The 22,366-nt window shown below is 42.4% G+C and overlaps 1 protein-coding gene across 1 annotated transcript; it reads left to right on the top strand.

Annotated features, from left to right (window-relative positions):
* Window positions 1-19,680: 19,680 nt before the first annotated feature.
* LOC123065174 (non-specific lipid-transfer protein 1) lies at window positions 19,681-20,528 on the top strand. Its single transcript, XM_044488525.1, has 2 exons — window positions 19,681-20,134; window positions 20,281-20,528. The coding sequence occupies exons 1-2, from the start codon at window positions 19,779-19,781 to the stop codon at window positions 20,297-20,299; spliced, it is 375 nt and encodes a 124-aa protein (XP_044344460.1). The 5' UTR covers window positions 19,681-19,778; the 3' UTR covers window positions 20,300-20,528.
* The last annotated feature ends 1,838 nt before the right edge of the window (window positions 20,529-22,366 follow it).

Here is a 22,366-nt window from a genome sequence, read left to right on the forward strand (position 1 = left end):
CTGAAGCAGTACAAGACAGGCATCGTTAATCTCAAGTGGGATTCTAATAGCATCTCCAATAGATGATGTAAAATACATTACCAAAAAGTGATAGATGTAAAATTTACATCACTGAAAAACACCTGACTACAACAGATGAGGTAAAAACTGTTGACTCCGAACTTAACTGTCGAAACTGAAATTTACTGTGGAAACTGAATGTTACTGTTGAAACTGAACGCACTGGTAGAAGAGAGGCACTTCACATGTAGTTTAGGCCGCTCGAGCACTAGTAGTAGAGAAACAGTGATCTAAATCAGCAAACGATCAATGGGGAACACACTAGCAGATAGCAGCCAGAGCAGCATCGCTTGGATGAGCAGCGCAAACTAGAGCCAGAGCAGCAGCTCGTGTAGCTACAGCAGCCCATGTACCAGCATCAGCAGCGCGAGCGAGAGCAAGAGCAGAGCAATAGCACGAGCGAGGGGGTGAGCAGAGCAGCAGCGTGAGCGAGCGAGGGCCGGAGCAGCAGCAACAGCGCGAGCGAGCGAGAGCCGGAGCAGCAGCAGCAGATTCGGCTGGTATGGATGCCGAAGTCGAAGGGGCCTCGCGCTGGGGGAGAGCTGCCGTGGAGATGTCGCCCGTGGCGCCGGCTTCGAGGTAGCCGCGCCATGGGGGTGCGCGATGGAGCACCATCGGCCCCGGGAGGTCAAGTTAAGGAGAAGGGGCGATGCAATGAGTGTACAACCTCTTTGGCGGCGCTGAGTAGGCCTCGGCATCGTCCGAGGAGTCGCTGAGGATGATGTGGTTTCGATGGAGCAGGTTAAGGCGGCAATGTGCGGATGTGTAGCGACCAGACCTCAAACATTCTGATCTCTGTGCATCAATGTCATCCCTGGATCGGTAATGCTGACACGCACAGTACTTGAAGATTTATAATAGAGTAGCAATCACACACTTATTACATCGGATGTCTCAAAAGAGAACTTATTACAATAAATATGGCTTAAGGCCATCTAATAACGATAACAGCGGAAGGCTTGGAAGATAAGCGAGTCCATCAACTCCAACGGCATCACTGAGTATAAGATCACGACCTAAGGCACCTTACTTGTCGTCTGAAAAGTCTGCAACATGAACGTTGCAACCCGAAACGGGTCAGCACATGGAATATGCTGGCAATGTAACACATTGAGAGTAATGAAAGAAATAATGCTACACTACATGCATATATGGCTGGTGGAAGCTCTATGGTTACAGTTTTGCATAAAGCCAATTTTTTCCTACTACAAAGGAATAAATTTTATTTAACTATCATGGTGGTTGTTAAACATTGAGAAGGGTACTCCAACTCAATCCCAATTAAGCATCATCATTAAACCCAACAAAATTTAATTAAAGTAACATGATGAGATTGACGTGATAATCCAAGTACTAGATACTCAAAACGTCCATAACCGGGGACACGGCTAACCATGATTAGTTTATACACTCTGCAGAGGTTTGCGCACTTTTTCCCGCAAGACTCGATCTCCTCCGCTTGATTTCTCGCACTACATGGTGTTTGAGAAACGGATGACCGAGACACAGTCTTTCAGAAGCATTAACACTCCACTCCGTGTAGACCGTACCAACCACATCCCCTACATCTGCTAGTCTACCTCTTCAAGAGCTCACGCAACTTAATCAACTATGCTGGAGCCCATAGTAGCTTGCGGCTGCACACGGAAGTTTCTAGCATGAAATAATCTCATGATCCCTTTGAGCCTGGGTGGCGGTCCATAGGAGAATCACACGGTACCCCGGGATTTCCAAAAATACAGGCAACACTGGGTTCCCCAGGTGCCTCAGTCCACCCAGATGTGAATTTAAGTTGCCACCTTAAGTAAACCATTAATTAAACAATCTCACATCTGTCATGGAAACACTCACCCAATCCACGTGTACTAGCATAGCATGGCAATATAAGCAAACGTAGAAGTAACTCCCAAAGGTTTGATAATAAACAGGTAATAGGTTCTACCTCATCTACTTCCCAAAACCCACATGTTAATCAGATCCTAATCATGCAATTGTTTGAGGATTGATCTAATGCAATAAAACTGGGTAGTAAAGAGCTATTATCAAAGTGTTACTTGCCTTGCTGATGATCCGTGAAACCTAGAGATTCGAAGTAGCAAGCGGCGCACTCCGGGTACTCTATCGCAAATAAACAAGCATACAATCAGCACTCATGTAATGCACATGTAAAACTCAAATAAGAGGTCTAACCAGAAAGTTCAACTTAAGAACTCCGGTTTGCAAAAAGAATCAAATCAAACGAAGCAACGAAACTCAAACGACGAAAGAAACAAGCTTCGTTTACTAATCTGGACCTAAGTCAAATTTTACAGTAGCAAAAACTTGTTTGAGTTGGTTAAACGGAAAGAGGGTTTCGAGACGAAACTCTAGGCGCTTGAATCGCCTGATTCCGATAAACGAGCAAAAATTTATACTAAAACGAAAATCGGATCAGAAATCCCGATCAGAATAATCGCGGAAAATCCGAGAAAAAGAAAAACGGACGAACAGGCTAACGAACGAATGTTCGCTGTCTGCGGCTAAAAGACGAAAACCGTTCGTTAAAACGAATGAACGAACGTGCGTTCGCTAAATAGACTAAACCGGGAAAAAAAAACCGAACCGGATCTAAAAAAACGGATCTAGGATTTCGAAAAAAACCGATCGGTTTTATTAGAAAATCGGCGGCTACCTTGGGGTGCGGGTCGGCTCCAGCGGCGGCGGCTACTCCGGCGAGGGGCGGCGGGGCAGCGGCGGTCGACGATGGTGGGGTCCGGCTGCGGCGGGGCGGCGTCGGGCGGCGGCAGTGGCGGCGTCGGCGGCGTCGGGCGACGGCTAGTGTTTCGGCGGTGGCGGCGGTTTGGGCTGGCGGGTTGGGCTGGCGGGCGCCAGGGTGGCGGCTTATAAAGCCCCCCGGGCGGAGTCCCGCTCGGGCACGGCCCAAAGTCAGTTTCCTCTTTTTTTATAAAAAAAAACATTACGCGCAGAAAAACAATTAAAAGAAATACTAAACGGACTTCAAAAATCCCGAAATAAATTTTCCCTGGCTTCTAAAATCAAGCCGGACAAGATGAACATTTATTTGGGGGCCTAAATGCAATTTTTAAAAACGCGCATTTTTTTCTAAATTCAAATAAAATAGCAATAAACTCCAAAATAAAATCTTATTTGATTTTATCAAATCCTCAATATTTCTTTATTTTGGGAAAGTCATTTTATTCCCTCTCTCATATTTTTATAATAGAAATAATTGAAGAAACAATAAATAAAATCAAATGATCCTATTGTCAGAATTTGAGAAAACTCAAATATGAAAATAACGAAATCCCCAACTCTCTCCATGGGTCCTCGAGTTGCGTAGAATTTCTAGGATCGAGCCAAAATGCAATAAATATGATATGCAATGATGATCTAATGTATAACATTCCAAATTGAAAATTTGGGATGTTACAAACCTACCCCCCTTAAGATGAATCTCGCCCTCGAGATTCGGGTTGGCTAGGAAATAGGTGAGGGTGGTCCTTCAGTAGATCTTCCTCTCGCTCCCAGGTGGCTTCCTACTCGGTATGGTGGCTCCACTGAACTTTGCAAAACTTGATAACCTTGCTGCGGGTGACTCGGCTGGCATACTCGAGAATCTTGACTGGCTTCTCTTCGTAGGTCAAATCACTATCCAACTGAATTGCTTCCAGTGGCACTGTATCTCTCAGGGATATATCAGCCATCTCTGCGTGGCACTTCTTCAACTGGGAAACGTGGAACACATCGTGAACTCCTGACAATCCTTCGGGCAATTCCAACTTGTAGGCAACTTCTCCTATACACTGCAAAACTTTGTATGGTCCCTCAATACGTGACGCTAATTTTCCCTTAACTCCAAAGCGCTTAACTCCTCGAAGTGGAGATACACGAAGATAAACTCTATCTCCGATTTCGTAAATAGTCTCCTTACATTTAGAATCTACGTAGCTCTTTTGCCTGGACTGGGCTACCTTGAGCCTATCACGAATCAACTTCACCTTCTGTTCAGACTCCTTAATCAAATCTGGTCCAAACAACTGGCGGTCTCCAACTTCGTCCCACAACAACGGTGTCCTGCACCTTCTCCCGTAGAGAGCTTCAAAAGGGGCCATCTTCAAACGGTTTGATAATTGTTGTTGTAAGAGAACTCCACATATGGCAAATTGTCGTCCCAACTAGATCCATAATCTAGCGCACAAGCTCTCAGCATGTCCTCCAGAATCTGATTGACTCTCTTGGTCTGTCCATCTGTCTGCGGATGAAAAGCTGTACTGAACTCTAGCCTGGTATCCAAAGTTTCGTGCAACTGATTCTAGAACTTTGAGGTAAATTGGGTTCCTCTATCTGATACAATGCTCCTCGGAACTCCATGTAGACATACGATCCTGGTCATATAGATCTTTGCCAACTTATTACTGGTGTAGGTGGTCTTCACTGGGATGAAATGAGCTACCTTCGTCAAACGATCGACTACAACCCATACCGAGTCATAGCCTGAACGAGTCCTGGGCAATCCCATGATAAAATCCATGCCTAGCTTATCCCACTTCCATTCGCGTATCGGCAATGGCTGTAGCAATCCTGCTGGCTTCTGATGCTCTGCCTTCACTCTCTGACATACATCACATACTGCTACATATTCTGCAATATCCTTCTTCATTCCGATCCACCAGAAAGTGACCTTCAAATCCAGATACATCTTGGTATTTCCTGGGTGAATCGAATACGGCGAGTCATGGGCCTCTTGCAGAATCAACTTCCTGATCTCCGGGTCATTAGGCACATAAACGCGGTCCTCAAACCATAAGGTATCGTGCTCATCCTCACGAAATCCCTTAGATTTTCCCTTGCTCATCTTCTCCTTTATCTCGGCAAGCTCCTTGTCAGTCTTCTGGGCTTCTCTGATCTTATCCATCAAAGTAGACTGAATCTCCAATGCTGCTACATAGCCTCTCGGGACTATCTCCAAACATAGTTCGCGAAGATCCTCGGCTAACTCCTTTGGTAACCCTCCGGTCATGAGTGTGTTGACATGGCTCTTGCGGCTCAACGCATCGGCTACTACGTTAGCCTTTCCGGGGTGATAATGCAATCTCATATCATAATCCTTGATGAGCTCAACCATCTCCTTTGCCTGAGATTCAACTCCTTCTGTGTGAAGATGTACTTCAAACTCTTGTGATCAATGTACACCTCACAATGGTTTCCAATGAGAAAATGTCTCCATGTCTTCAATGCATGCACTACGGCTGCTAACTCCAAATCATGCGTAGCATAATTCAACTCATGAGGCTTAAGCTGTCGAGAGGCATACGAAACAACTCTTGCTTCCTGCATAAGCACTGCTCCAAGTCCTCAACGAGAAGCGTCGCAATATACTTCATAATCCTTACGCTGATCGGGCAGAATCAATACTGGTGACGTAACCAAACGTTTCTTCAACTCCTGGAAACTGGCCTCACATTCCTTAGTCCATTTAAACTTGGTGTCCTTCTTCAGCAACTCCGTCATGGGCTTTGCAATATCCGAGAAATTCTCAATGAACCTCCGGTAGTATCCTGCGAGTCCGAGAAAATTCCGGATCTCTCCAACTGTTGTTGGGGCTTCCCAATTTGTCACGGCGACAACTTTGGTGGGGTCTACTGCGATCCCTTCTCCGGATATAACATGTCCGAGAAATCCAACTTCCTTCAACAAAAACTCACATTTGCTGAACTTGGCATATAACTGATGTTCTCTGAGCTTTTCCAGTACCAAACACAAATGCTCCTTATGCTCCTCTTCATTCTTCGAGTAGACCAAAATATCATCAATGAACACCACGACAAACTTATCCAGAAACTCCATAAACACCTTGTTCATCATGTTCATGAAATAGGCAGGTGCACTAGTCATACAAAATGACATAACAGTATACTCGTACAGTCCGTACCTGGTGGTAAAAGCCGTCTTGGGTATATCCTGCTCCCGAATCTTCAACTGGTGGTACCCTGATCGCAGATCGATCTTGGAAAATACCTTAGCTCCTTGCAATCGGTCAAACAAGTCATTGATCATCGGTAGTGGGTACTTGTTCTTGATTGTCACTTCATTCAATCCTCGATAATCAACAACCATCCTCAATGATCCATCCTTCTTCTCCACTAGAAGCACTGGCGATCCCCAAGGTGAAGAACTTGGGCGAATATAGCCTTTATCCAATAACTCCTTAATCTGCTTCTTAATTTCCTCCAAATTTTTTGCGGGCATCCTGTACGGTCTCTTAGATATCGACCCTGTGCCTGGCAAAAGCTCAATCAAAAACTCAATGTCTTTATCCGGTGGCATGCCTGGCAACTCCTCTGGAAATACGTCAGGAAAATCCTTCACCACTGGTACTTCCTCCTGTACAACTCCTGATAAGGAATTTACTTGAGTCCTCTTTGGCACATGCCGGGATACATACTTGATCCTTCTTCCTTCTGGCGTGGTAAGCAAAATCGACTTACTGGCGCATTCAATGTTCCCTCCATACTTTGATAACCAATCCATGACTAATATCACATCCAGTCCTTGCGATTCCAGTACTATTAGGTCTGAGGGAAACACGTAGTTGCCAATCCTTAATGGTAACCGATCACACGATAGACTAGCCATATACTCTACTCCTGGCGAGGTTACTAACATGAGTGACCGAAGGGCTTGGGTTGGCAGGTTATACTTATCCACAAATCCCCTTGATATGTATGAATGCGATGCACCAGTATCAAAAAGAACGATTGCAGTAAATGACTTAACCAAAAACTTACCTATTACTGCATCTGGTTGGGCTTCAACCTCCTCCACGTTAACGTGGTTCACCTGTCCCCTGTTGAAAGGGCTCGGTTCCTTCCCAGAGCTTCCATTGCCGTTTCCATTCTTAGCTTCAGGACATTCATTGGCATAATGTCCAGTCTTCTGACACTTGTAGCAAGTGACTTGGCTCAGATCCCTCTTGGCTGGGGTTGATGGGTTGGTACGGTTCTGTCCGTTGCTTCCTCCATTCCCATTACCATTCTTGGGGCCACTATGGTTGTGCGAACTTCCTCCTCCATGGGTATGCTGAAAATATCCTCCCGAGTTCGGGGTAAAACGAGGCTTTTGCTGAGCTCCAGAATTGTACTTCCCTTGTCCATACTTCCTTTTACGATTGTCAATCTACTGCTCCTTCCCTTCAAGCATAAGAGCTCTATCTACCAACGCCTGGTAGTTATTGAAGGTTGCTACCATCAACTGCATGCTCAGCTCATCATTCAGTCCTTCCAGAAACTTCTCCTGCTTAGTTGCATCCGTAGCAACGTCATCTGGGGCATAACGTGCTAGCTTACTAAAGTCATCCACATACTGGCCAACAGTACGTCCTCCCTGGCATAAGTTGCGAAACTCCCGCTTCTTCATGGCCATTGCTCCTGCTGAAACATGGACAGTACGGAAAGTGTGCTGAAACTGATCCCATGTGACAGTGTCGATAGGATAAGTGGCTGTGAAATTCTCCCACCATGATGCTGCGGGTCCATCAAGCTGATGTGCGGCAAAATGCACCTTCTCCGCATCTGTGCATCCTGTAGTGGTCAACTCCCTTCCCATCTTGCGGAGCCAATCATCTGCAACTATCGGCTCGGTGCTACTGGAGAACACCGGCGGATTCAGCCTCAAGAAACGGGCTAAGTGATCAACAGGTGGTGGTGGTGGTGGGTTGTTGTTATTGTTGTTGTTGTTGTTCCGCTGATTCTGATTCTGGACTAGCATCTGCATCAATGCATTCTACTGCTGGATCAACTGGGTGAGCTCCGGTGGGAAAGCAAATCCATTGTCATGTTTCGGAGGCATCTGAGGGTTTAGAAAAGATGAGAATAATAGAATAGAATGAGGTCTAGAGAGAAAAACACTACCCATATGCACATGAGACAAATGCAAACAATATCACTTCATTCAATCAAACAAGGGCATACAACGGTCTAACTATCGTTATAAAAGTGCTTGGACTATACTATATACATGGGGGAATACTACTACTGTCATGGTGGTCGACTAGAAAAACTGCTCGGTCGAAGACTCCATGATATCTACTCCAGCTTCATCAACATAGTCATCATCGCTATCATCTGGGTCCGAGTCGGTGTCGTCGATGATGATGTAGTTCTCTAGACAAGTGCAATCATCGTCTTCTCCTCCAGTTGCGGGAAATCCCATGAATACCTTTAGTTTCTTCTTCAGATCATCATTCTCAACGAGTGTCGCTATTTCCTCCTCATATCCATCGCGCGTAGACTTGAGTTCTTCCTCCAGCTCCGTGATCTTGGTCAATGCCTTCTTCAGATCTATCATGCCTGCGCACATCTGGTTGTCCTGGCGATGTATGTGCTGGTTTAACTCCTGGATGAAAGCTGCAATTGATTTATCCTTCCTGGTGTTGATCATCTCCCATTGCTCATCTCGGCACCCACAAATCTGATAGATAGTATCCTTGAGATCCTTGTGGTAAACTTCTCCAGTGCGTCCCATGGTGATGTGAGCTGCCATGCTCTTTCCTAGACTCCAAGTTGGTGTATCAAAGGAAAACTCTATGGGCTCAGTGACTGGCATGAACGTTCTTCCTGGAACTTGAACTTGAATCATCCAGCGCTCCTCTTTGGGTAAAGTGGCGATGTAGGTCCCGGTGAAGCTTGGTACTCCGATGTTCAGGTATCTAGTGACTTCCTTCAGGTGGCGTCCAAAGGGTGTATCTTCATCCGGTTGCGTGAACTTGTTCCATGAATCCGCCATCCTAAAAGATTAGAAAAGATGAGGAGTCAGAAATGAGAAGAGAAAGTAGTGATCTAGGGTTTTAGCTTAGTGGTCGTGTCCTACAGTCAGCGTGTGCTCAGATACCATCTTGTAGAGACCAGACCTCAAACAGTCTGATCTTTGTGCATCAGTGTCATCCCTGGATCGGTAATGCTGACACGCACAGTACTTGAAGGATTTATAACAGAGTAGCAATCACACACTTATTACATCGGATGTCTCAAAAGAGAACTTATTACAATAAATATGGCTTAAGGCCATCTAATAACGATAACAGCGGAAGGCTTGGAAGATAAGCGAGTCCATCAACTCCAACGGCATCACTGAGTATAAGATCACGACCTAAGGCACCTTACTCGTCGTCTGAAAAGTCTGCAACATGAACGTTGCAGCCCGAAAACGGGTCAGCACATGGAATATGCTGGCAATGTAACACATAGAGAGTAATGAACAGAATAATGCTATACTACATGCATATATGGCTGGTGGAAAGCTCTATGGTTACAGTTTTGCATAAAGCCAATTTTTCCCTACTACAAAGGAATAAATTTTATTTAACTATCATGGTGGTTGTTAAACATTGAGAAGGGTACTCCAACTCAATCCCAATTAAGCATCATCATTAAACCCAACAAAATTAATTAAAGTAACATGATGAGATTCACATGATAATCCAAGTACTAGATACTCAAAACGTCCATAACCGGGGACACGGCTAACCATGATTAGTTTATACACTCTGCAGAGGTTTGCGCACTTTTCCCCGCAAGACTCGATCTCCTCCGCTTGATTTCTCGCACTACATGGTGTTTGAGAAACGGATGACCGAGACACAGTCTTTCAGAAGCATTAACTCTCTACTCCGGGTAGACAGTACCAACCTACATCCCCTACATCTGCTAGTCTACCTCTTCAAGAGCTCACGCAACTTAATCAACTATGCTAGAGCCCATAGTAGCTTGCGGCTGCACACGGAAGTTTCTAGCATGAATAATCTCATGATCCCTTTGAGCCTGGGTGGCGGTCCATAGGAGAATCACACGGTACCCCGGGATTTCCAAAAATACAGGCAACACTGGGTTCCCCAGGTGCCTCAATCCACCCAGATGTGAATTTAAGTTGCCACCTTAAGTAAACCATTAATTAACAATCTCACATCTGTCATGGATACACTCACCCAATCCACGTCTACTAGCATAGCATGGCAATATAAGCAAACGTAGAAGTAACTCCCAAAGGTTTGATAATAAACAGGTAATAGGTTCTACCTCATCTACTTCCCAAAACCCACATATTAATCAGATCCTAATCATGCAATTGTTTGAGGATTGATCTAATGCAATAAAACTGGGTAGTAAAGAGCTATGATCAAAGTGTTACTTGCCTTGCTGATGATCCGTGAAACCTAGAGATTCGAAGTAGCAAGCGGCGCACTCCGGGTACTCTATCGCAAACAAACAAGCATACAATAAGCACTCGTGTAATGCACAGGTAAAACGCAAATAAGAGGTCTAACCAGAAAGTTCAACTTAAGAACTCCGGTTTGCAAAAAGAATCAAATCAAACGAAGCAACGAAACTCAAACGACGAAAGAAATAAGCTTTGTTTACTAATTTGGACCTAAGTCAAATTTTACAGTAGCAAAAACTTGTTTGAGTTGGTTAAACGGAAAGAGGGTTTCAAGAGAAACTCTTGGCGCTTGAGTCGCCTAATTCTGATAAACGAGCAAAAAGTTATACTAAAACGAAAATCGGATTAGAAATCGCGATCAGAAATAATCGCGGAAAATCCGAGAAAAAGAAAAATGGACGAACAGGCTAACGAACGAACGTTCGCTGTCTACGGCTAAACGACCAAAACGGTTTGTTAAAACGAATGAACGAACGAACGGGCGTTCGCTAAATAGACTAAACCGGAAAAAAAATAAACCGAACCGGATCTAAAAAAACGGATCTAGGGTTTCGAAAAAACGATCGGTTTTATTAGAAAACCGGCGGCTAGTTCGGGGTGTGGGTCGGCTCCGGCGGTGGCGGCTACTCCGGCGAGGGGCGGCGGCAGTCGACGGTGGCGGCTACTCCGGCGAGGGGCGGCGGCAGTCGACGGCGGCGGGCGGCGGCTAGGGTTTCGGCGGCGGCGGCGGTTTGGGCTGGCGGGTTGGGCTGGCGGGCGCCGGGGTGGCGGCTTATAAAGCCCCTCGGGCGGAGTCCTGCTCGAGCACGGCCCAAAGTCGGTTTCCTCTTTTAAAAAAAAAAACATTACGCGCAGAAAAACAATTAAAAGAAATACTAAACAGACTCCAAAAATCCCGAAATAAAATTTCCCCGGCTTCTGAAATCAAGCCGGACAAGATGAACATTTATTTGGGGCCTAAATACAATTTTCGAAACGCGCATTTTTTTCTAAATTCAAATAAAATAGCAATAAACTCCAAAATAAAATCTTATTTGATTTTATTATCAAATCCGCAATATTTCTTTATTTTGGGAAAGTCATTTTATTCCCTCTCTCATATTTTTATAATAGAAATAATTGAAGATAAAATAATAAAATCAAATGATCCTATTTTCAAAATTTGAGAAATCTCAAATATGAAAATAACGAAATCACCAACTCTCTCCGTGGGTACTCGAGTTGCGTAGAATTTCTAGGATCGAGCCAAAATGCAATAGATATGATATGCAATGATGATCTAATGTATAACATTCCAAATTGAAAATTTGGGAAGTTACAGGATGGAGCAGCCGCGATAGACGAGGCGATCGTCAGAGCAGCTCCTTAGAGGTGGAGGACGAGGCGGCTGAACCGGCGGGACGACGGATCCTCATCCGGGGAGGTGGATGAGGACGTCGAGCTGTTGTGGTGGACGACATCGTCGGGGAAGATGCTCCGACTGGGCAGCGGTGAGGTGGCGGATAGAGGAGGGTGGGGTTTCGCGGCTGGAGCAGAGAGGTTATAGCGGACTGGGATTTCGAATGGCGAAAAGGAGGCGATGGGAGGGGGGAACCATGACTTAGGGACGCGACTGTCCAAAATGTAAGGTGTGTTACAAAAGTACCCCCACCGATTTGAACTAGCGGCCCTTTCGGCCCAGGGTTAGAAGGGGGATTTCGCGTGTCGAGATTTGGCAGCTGGAGGGAGTTTCCGCGCGCGTTGTAATTTCGGGATAGCAAGGCGCGGGTTGTCAAGGCGCGCGTTTCGGGAGCACGGAAGAAAAAAGAATTCACGAATCTGAAATGTTTGGATTTTAAAAAATGTTCCGAATTTTCCGAAACAGATCATGAATATGAAATGTTCATGAATTTGAAAATTGTTCACCGACTTTGAAAACGTTCCCAGGTTTGAAAAAAAAGTTCATGAATCTATTTTTTTTACGGAATTTGAAGGTTTCCCAATTTTTAATAACGTTCATAAATTAAGAAATCATTGCTTCATTTAATATTTTTTCAGTATTCAAAATAATGTTCATGAATTTGAAAAGGTTTTGAATTTGAAAACTTATCATACTTTATTTCAATTTGGATTTTTGCATGTATAAAATTATGTTAAGTTTGAATAATGTTCCAAATTTTTCATGAATTTGAAAAATCTTTCATCAATAAATGTTAGCAATTTGAAAATATTCTCATAATTCAAAAAAAGTTCACAAATTTGAAAATTTCTTTAGATTTTTCATAAAATTTAAAGAATTTGAAAAACCATTTAAAAGTTCATGAGTTTGAAATAAAATTCATGGATTTGAAAAAAGTAAAGGGAAATAGGAAAACCTGAAAAGAAAAAGGAAAACAAAAAAAAGTTAAAAGAAGTTCTAGAACCTTCCTCAAGCTGACTGGGGTGGGGTGGGGGTGGGGGTGGAGGGAAACCAGAATTTTACCAGCCATGTTGAAGCAGTGCGCTCGCGTCTTGGGTATGCGTTATATCCCTATTCCCCAGCCTTTGTGCTAAATGGGACACACCTATACCGAAGTCACGTGCGACTATGTTGGGCTAGTAGTTACCCCGACAAACAACCCCGACATGATTAGTTAGATCCTTTTATTCATCTCCTCTTTTATTTTATTTCTTCTGTATTGTTCCTTTTTTTATTTTTCTTTTTGAAAATGTGTGATTTTTTGTAAAAATTGATGAACTTCTTCTTTAAATTCATGAAGCTTTTCTCAAAATTGATGATTTTTTTTAAATCCCTGAACTTTTTTTTTCAAATCTGATGACCTTTTTTTTTGCAAAATCGATGAGCTGTTTTCGAATATGTGAAATATGTTTCAAATCTGTGAACATTTTTCATTTCACGATTTTTTTTGTTTTTTAACGATGTTTTTTTTTTCAACCGCGATTAAGCGAACGAGTGGGCATAAAATGCAATAGAGAGCTCGCATCTACATGGGTCGGTTCACCAGCGTTGGCGCCAGAGAGCTTCTCTGACTCCCGAAGCGCGGAATAGGAGTTCCCTTTGTCTTCTCTATTTATGCCAGTGCAGCAAGGACCTATGTGTTGTTATTGGGGCGTGCCGTTAATGGTTAGGAAAGTTTATTAGCTCATTTTTTTTGTGTATTATGCAGAATAATTAAAGATATATATTTAAAAATTACTTCATCAAATTTTCAATAGCATTAATCATGTTGATGCAGTGTAAAAAATAATGTTCATGCAACTTTTAGAAAATGCTGGTAAAATCCAAATAAATATGTGTATTTTTTAAAAATTTCTTGTGTCTCAAAAAAATGTTTCTGATACTTAAAAACGTATATTAAATGTGAAAATAATGTTCACATAATTCAACACTTTTCCAGTACAACTCATAAAAATGTCATGCATTTCAAACAACATTCATCACATTTTTGGAAACTATTTGTAAAATGTAAAACAAAGTTAGCATAATTTTAAAAATGCTGTTAAAAAGTTTTAGTTACATTTTTAAAGATGATTGCACATTTCAAGAATATGTTCCTGAGATTTTCAAAACTGTTTATAAAATATATATAAAATGCTCACGTAGTTTAAGAATGTTTCATACTTTTCAAAGAAATGTTCAAAGCACATTATTTTTTTAACATTTATTAAAAAAAGTTTCAAATATGCATTTGAAAAAATGTTTATCATGTATTTAAGAAATGTTCAATGTCTATCGAAAATATATATTACGTGTGTACCAAAAAATGTAGAGCATGTATTGAAAACACTTGTTATATATTTGATAAAATTAAAATATAAAAAACGAAAACTGACAGAAAAGAAAAAGCTCAATAAAACAACAAAAGGAAAATAGAAAAAAAGAAACAGAAGGAGCGCATGGATGATTGTGAAACCGATGCAAACTTACATTAGTCGGCCCACTAAAAGCGAGGACACCCCAGCGCCAGAGGTGACGATAGGTCCTGCAGTGGGCGAGAAATAGCCCTCACGCACATCTTCAGCTTCATGCACCGTCCTCTACCCAGAGGTGTAAGCACCGTCTCCTACCCAACGAGTCCCCAAAGGCTCATCCGAGACGCCTGGCCCACACACGTTGAACCTTTTCTTGATACACGTTGAACATTTATTTGAATAGATGTTGAACATTTGGCTAATGTGAATTGAGCATTTTTATAAATTGCATGAATTGTTTTACACTACATTAACAGTTTTTTAAGTGTGTCAGAAATAATTTTAAATGCGTGAATAATTTCTAAACACAATTAACTAACATTTGAAATGATACAAACATTTTTTTAAATACCATAAATATTTTTGATTTTCATGAACATTAAAAGAATATCATTTTAAACGTTCCAACATTTTTTAAGCCACACAAACATTTTAAAAGTTACAATTATTTTGAAAAAGTTGCGCTACGTTTTAGTATTATACGAACATTTTAAATGCACTATCAACATTTTTAAATTTCAATGATGTTTTTAAATTTTTTAGTTATTTTATTGTTAAATAAATATAATATATAATATTTTCGAATGATATATAAAGAATGAAACTAAAATGGAAGGAAGCCACTAACTCTAATAACTAGCGCAATATTACTTGGTCTGCGCACTAATTGGGTCTGTTGAGGCGGGGCGAGCTACTGTCTAATAGGTAACACACGAGAACATGCGACCTATAGTATCATTGGTATATCAGCCGCCGTAGATGGTCCTAGAGTTGTTAGACGCCATGACTTCTTCATGGGACGTCGCTTTCATTAATACGGTATCGGCAATACTGAAGATTCCGGTCTGTACTCGCAACATCACTGATTTTTGGTCTTGGAACTTTGAAAAAATCCGACATCTTTTAAGTCCGTTCGGCGTACATAATGATTGTTGCAACAGAAAAGAGAAGGGAGGATTGGCTAGACGAGAGAGCTGGTTCGTCAAATAACTCTGCAAATGCAAAATCATGGGCTACTCTTTGGAAGGTTATGGTCCCTGCTAAGCTCAAGGTTTTTCAATGGAGATTGGCTCAGTATTCGCGGAAGCATAGGAATATGTCACCTAAAGATGATTGTGCATTATGGGGAGCAAGGGGTTCTTAGAGACATAGCTTGCTTGAGCAGGGGCTGAGCCAGGATTTTGATATAGCGGGGGGGGGGGGGGGGGGGGGGGGGGGGGAGGCAAACCCATTATAGATTAACAAATACCCAATGTAAAAAATAATCGTATAGAACAAAGTTTGCTTCAGCTATAGTATTATTAGTTTAAATTTACCTCTAAGATTAAGTTTCTCTTCAATGGTTGAACTGCAATATCGAATTAGCTATACTGTACTCCTTCCGTCCCATAATGTAAGACGTTTTTGCAAACTAACATAACCTGCAAAAGCGTCTTATATTGTGGGACAAAGGAATTAAGTTTAACGTAGGTAAAATTTGCATCACAAATAGGAACTCATATAAGAACTCGCATCACGAACACGATAATTTATACAGCAACCACAAGATATGAACTCTTCATAAAATCACAGTGTCACAAATCACATAACCAAACACAACAGAAAACAGATGTATAAGTTCAACACTGAAACAAAGATGAGAATTTAGGGTTAGAAAGATTGATAGATAGTGTGATGTGTTAAACCTCGGCTAGTTCGTTGATTCGACTCGGAAGAATTAACAAGTGGAGCTGGACGCACCGCCGCCATATGAATCAGATCAAGGTAAGGAGAGCAGAGGCGATTGGGTGGCAAAGGGGGGCGGCATGCGCACAAATCCTAGGAATTCCCTATTGGACTCATGTTGCGTCAAATTGTCGACGAATCGCACAGACGCATGTGACTAGCGAGCGATTTTTGGGCCGGCCCTGTAGCGTCTACAGGTTCCAGTTTTAGGAACTTTCTAGAGCGTTCCCAGCCGGTTCTTACTGGTTTTGGGAACCATCTAGAAGGTTGCTAAACCGGTTTTTTATTTTTCCTTTTATTTTCTTTTTTTACTCTTTCTGTTTTTTCTTCTTCCTTTTTTTGGTTCTTTTTTCTTTTCTTTTCGTTACTTTTTCTTTTCTTTCAGTTTCCCTTTTCAAGTTAATTTCTCAACAAATTTTTCTTTCTTTGATTTTTTTATTTCTTTTTCTTTTCTTCTCTTTCTTTCAAAATTTATTCAAAATATTTAAGTTTTTTTCATGTTTCCAAAAAATGTTCTAAAAATACAAAAAATGTTCAAAACTTTCGAAATCCAAAAAATGTTCCAGGTTTCAAATTTTTTCACGTATTCAAAAAAAAATCACGCTTCCAAATTTGTTTGGGATTTTTCAATATTGTTCTCCATTTTAAAATTTGTTCTCAAGATTCAAAATATGTTCGTGCTTTGAAATTTGTTCTCCATTTCTAAATTTGTTCTCAAGATTAAAAAAATGGTCATGCTGTAAAAATTTGTTCATAAATTACAAAACATTCTTCTTTTCAAAAAATGTTCAGTTTTCATAAAAATGTTCTCAAAATTCAAAATTTGTTCTCATTACACAAAAAAGTTCAAAACTTTCGAAATTCAGCAAACGTATTGGATTCCATTTTTTTGTTCACCTATTCAAAACAAATTCACGCTTCCGAATTTGTTCTAGATTTTTCAAAATTGTTCTCCATTTCAAATTTGTTCACAAAATTAAAAAATATTCGTGCTTTAAAAATTGTACACAAATTCAAAACTTTCCAACTTTGAAAATTTGTTCACAAATTCGAAAAAAAATCGATTTTTTTAGAAAATATCCCTGTTGATCAAGTTTTGTTAACAAATTCATAAAATGTTCCTATTTTGAAAAATATGTTCACAAAGTCAAAAATTGTTCACTGTTTTTCAACCTTGTTTGTGATTGTCATAAATTGATCGGTATTAAAAAAGGTTCCTGTTTTATGGAATTTCGTTACCTGTGTCTTTTGCTGATCTTGCTGGTTTTGTTCTTAAGGGTTTCGCGCACTACAATATTCAGATATGCACGCTAGCAGAACTGGTAATAGCACGTCTTTTACATTAAGGAGATCCTGGGTGCTTCGCACGATTATTTTTAGGTCGACTGGCTAACGTTACAATCCGCTTGCTGCTAGTCGCTAGCTTGGGCCGGCCCAGTCAGATTTCCGCCTGTGCATGCGGCCGATGATCTGCCGCAAAGAGCCGAAATCACTAGTTAAGGAGTACTCCTTGCGGAGATCACTTCAACTTCCTCCGGTTGTGACAAGTGGCGCGCTGTATGTGCGTCACTTGTCGCAACCTGGGAGTTTTCCCTTTTTTATAGATCCGTTTATTCAAAACATTCTATCTCTTAAACCGTGCGTCCAAATCTCAAACCGCTTTCGCCGTTGGATTCCTCGCATCGAGATCTTCAAAATTAAATCCCATCTTGATAGGTTTTGATGAACTTTTTTCCAAAAAAAAACAGGACGAAAAAACCGAACCGGAAACACGGGTTTTTTTCCCTTTCCGAAAGAGGCACGCCCGTGCCTCTGACGAAATCACAACCGTGCCTCTCGCGAAAGCAAAACCGTGCCTCTCGTGGAAGAAAAAGAAACAGAAAACGCGTTTTTTTCTTTTCCAAAAGAGGCACGCCCGTGTCTCTCGCGAAAGCACAACCGTGCCTCTCGCGGAAGCAAAACCGTGCCTCTCGCGAAAAAAAAAAAACAGAAAACTTGTTTTTTTGTTTCCGAGGAGGCACGACCATGACTCTCGCGAAAGCACAACCGTGCCTCTCGCGGAAGCAAAACCGTGCCTCTCGCGAAAGGAAAAAACAGGAAACACGTTTTTTTGTTTCCAAGAGGCACAACCGTGCCTCTCGCAGAAAAAAATGCGTTTTTTTGCGCAAAAAAATATTTTTTTTCAAAAAAAAATTTGGTCGAAAAGCTAGGAAAGACCAGTGGAAAACCAAAACGTCAAAAAAACCTGGAAAAAAGCCAAAAACGCGCGCGGAAAAATAAAAAAACAAAAACCGAAGGAAGCGCACAGAGCGCGACACGTGGCGAATGACTGAGAGCGCGCCAAGTGGCGCTGATCGTTGCGGGGCTCCCAAAGAAGCGTTCGTTAATTAGTTGCTCCCACAAAGAACGGCAGTTAGGAGCTCTCCTAATCCCACGTACGAGCTTTTTTACTGGAGAACACAACGGCCAGGCGGTGAGATTAGAGCCAACAGCCCAATCTGGCTATTAGTGGGCTGTTCACGTTGAGGAGATAGGGGGGCCTAGTACGTGTGACATGAGATGTTACGCTAATTCTATATTAGCGCCCCCCCCCCCCCCCCCCCCCCCCCGGCTCCGCCACTGTGCTTAAGTGTTCCATGGCTCGGTATGTGTCGATACTAGTGGATCCTTAAAACATATGACAGAGACCAGTGAATCAAGCGCGAGGAACCGGTTATTTTCAATCATGGAGGTATTTTTCCATGATGAATTAACACGCATGACGGTCACCCTATGGGCTCGTAAACTTATTGATGAGGGGATCAAACAAAGCCCGTTGTCTATTCACCTTTTTGTCATACGTTTTATTTCCGAGCTCGAGTAGATTAATACCCAGCAGGTACAAGGCATACCCCTGGCAGCAGCAAGATAAGGAGTGCAACCAATGTGGCTCCCCCCACCTGAGGGTTTCATCAAAGTAAATGTCCACGCGGGGTATCGGTTGATCACAAGTTGGGCACTGCGGTGGCGATTTGCAGGGGCCGGGACAAAAGCTATCTATGATCGTCGGTGCTTTTCCAGGGACTTGTTGATCCATGGCCATTGGAAGCCCTGGCTTGTAGAGAAGCTCTCTCTCTAGCGCATGATTTGGTATGCAAAATCTTCATAAGCATCCGACTGCAAACAAATTGTCAACCAGATCCACGATGGCGCAGGAGGAAACTACGCGGGTATCATTTGAGAAATTAGAGAAACTGCTAGTTCATTTTCTGTTTGTAACTTTTGCCATGAACTTCGGGCTTCTAGTGTTGAAGCACGTGCGATAGCTATGTATGGCGTCTCCCTTTCTTAGGGTAGGCATTTATGGTTAGACACACCGCATGATTTAGATGTAATTCCGGTGAACACTACCGTTGATCAATAAAGCCTAGCCATCTTTGCTAAGAAAAAGGGAGACGTAGTCCCCAGCCACACAAGTGAGCTTTGCACGGACTGTGTTGGGCCAGTAGTGTAGCATTACTCCGGGGCTAGTCCAGCGTGCCGCTTGTCTTGTGTGTTCATACCAGTCCGTTTGTCTTGTGTGTTCATACCAGTCCGTTTCTTGAGCCTTCACGCACTCTCCCCTGGCCAACGACCCCCAAGACTCATCCGAGACGCCTGGCGCGCGCACACCGGCGACGTGACACAACAACCCTACGCGCCACATGCTCTCCCCCAGACAGTCTCTCCCCATATATATACTGCTCGGAGCGGCGGCGACTCTGGGCACCCATTAACACACAGCGAGCTCACCTCAGAGAGCTCCAAGCCTGCTAGCGCGTGTCCGTTCACCCTAGACCAAGAACAAAATGGGCATCCAGGCGAGCCGCGCCCTCGCCGCGCTCCTCCTGGCGGCGCTGGCCGCCGCGACCCTGCGGGGCGCCTCGGCGGTGGTGCAGTGCGGCCAGGTGACGCAGCTGATGGCGCCCTGCATGCCGTACCTCAGCGGCGCCCCCGGGATGACGCCCTACGGCATCTGCTGCAACAGCCTCGGGGTGCTCAACCAGCTCGCCGCCAGCACCGCCGACCGCGTCGCCGCCTGCAACTGCGTCAAGGCGGCCGCCAGCGGGTTCCCGGCCGTCGATTTCAGCCGCGCCGCAGCTCTCCCCGCCGCCTGCGGGCTCGCCATCAACTTCGCCGTCACCCCCAACATGGACTGCAACCAGTACGTACCACTACGCATGCATGCACTGCCGCACGCGTACCGATATTTCATGAATTCCATGGATGCAAACATGCAATTTAAATATGCCTAGGTTCTTCTTCATCTGATCTTCATTTTTTGATTCGATCGTCGTTGCATTCATGCAGGGTTACGGATGAACCCTGAGATCGGACTGGAGAACCACACGCACGCAACGTACACAGAGGAAGAGCTTAGGTGTTGGACTGACCAAAATAAAATCAGCAAAGATAGTATAAGATTGAATCAAGGGCCTTCAATCATGCATGTGCCGAACTGTTTAGTTGATTAATATGTAATTCAATTGTTATCCCGATGTATTATTTCTGTGCTTATATTGGAATAAAGTATATGCATGCTACTATGTTAAATGAAACACTACAGTCCTCTGAGGCAAAACTTTTGCCTCTGTTTGGAAAAAAAAGTATGTTAAATGACTTGTATCTCTAATTAACGTTGACTTCATCAGCTTGGGGCATCTTCGCCTTGCCACCTCGGGTCGGATGTTGCATGGTCTTTTTCGACCTTGTACGGAACTTCTACCATAGTTTGTTTCAGTGCACTGCGTCGCGTCGCCTCTACTGGTCCTTGTTGCGACCTTGTACCGAACCACTACGTTTCGGCCTCAGTCCAAGGCCGGGCGACAGCCTTCCTTCTAATTTTTTTTTAACGTTGATGCATCAATGCTCTCTTGCACATACACAATGAGCTAGCCATTTGACACATGCATGGCTGATGACGATCGAATAACCAACCAAACTTGCGTGTGAGCATAGCGTGAGCCTTTTTTTGGCTTTTTGGCTCAGCAACTAATTTATATCTATAACTTATCTACTATTCGTAAATAGTTCATCCGCACTACAAGTAATTCTCTCAACATACGGACTTTCCACCTCATCAAGCATGCAATGTCAGCATCCACTAGCATTATTTCCCATTCATGCATCACATCCACTACTTTTAGTTATTACAATGTTCACTCTCTCACTTCACCAAGCCATGCATGTCCGCCACATTATAATTAGTCACGTAATGGTATTAATTTAATTTATTTTAAAATTTTCACAAAATGTTAAATTGCTAACTTAAAAAATGTTAGAATGCGGTAATAATATTTTGTAGCTACATATTTCTTGGTGTTTCCGCAGCAACGCTTGGGCAATCATCTAGTATTAATGAAGTACATGTCGCTTCTGCCCATTCACCATCTACGTTTTATAGAAAACCCCCTTATGGTTTGAAGAATCAACCCACAGTAAATCTTTAAGTGAAAAAAGAATCGTTTTCCTGTTTTTATGGAAACCCCCCTATAGTTTTGGGTAATTAACATGCAGTTCACTTTTAAGTGACAAAATGAATCTTTTTTGGTTTTTATAGAAAACCCCCTACAATTTATGGTACTTAACCCGCAGTTCACTTTTAAGTACAAAACATGATTTTTGAAATATCCATATCTTTTTACACCCTAACTCTAGTTTTAACATGTTATATATGAAATTTATGATAATTAACCCGCAATTCACTTTTAAGTATAAAACTTGGTTTTTGAAATATCCATTTATTTTACACACTAACTCTAATTTTAACATGTTATATATGAAATTTGATTAAAAAATGTGTAGCATCCGAATGTGATGTTATTTTAACTATTAACTAATTTAAAATGCTATTTAGAGTGAAACTTTAATCAATAGTGTGTGATACGTCTTTCCTTCGTACGAGCGCCGATCTCAATTGCAAATGAACACCTCGACAAACAAAATTGGAGATGAAAGAAACAATCAATAGATTTTTTTTGAAACTATGATGATTTTTATAGCAAATTCGGAAACTATACAGCATAATGCATAAAAATCAAAAGTATCACCCCGTCGGGCTCCTGTTGGCCGAAAAGGGACTTTTTGGCCCAATGTTGGCCGAAGAGGGACTTTTTGGCCAACGTTGGCCAAAAAGGACTTTTCGGCCAACCATTGGCCAAAAAGTCCCTCTTCAGCCAATGGTAGGCCGAAAAGTGGTCTTCAGCCAACACCTGCTTTCTTGGTTTACAAAATTCATATCAATTAGGATTTTTAATATTTTAATTTGATTCTTTTTGCATTAGATTAGAAATTTTATGAAGTTTCTGTAGATATCAAGTTTGACTAGATTTGAAAGTTTGAATTTAAATTTTCATGATTTTTCTCAAATCACTAGATTGACTATAATTTGATCTAG

The sequence above is a fragment of the Triticum aestivum genome, chromosome 3B (assembly GCF_018294505.1).
Source record: "Triticum aestivum cultivar Chinese Spring chromosome 3B, IWGSC CS RefSeq v2.1, whole genome shotgun sequence".
NCBI classification, from domain to species: Eukaryota; Viridiplantae; Streptophyta; class Magnoliopsida; order Poales; family Poaceae; genus Triticum; species Triticum aestivum.

Excerpts from the sequence above, each read along its gene's own strand:
- LOC123065174 (XM_044488525.1), top strand. The coding sequence starts at position 19,779 with ATGGGCATCCAGGCGAGCCGCGCCCTCGCCGCGCTCCTCCTGGCGGCG.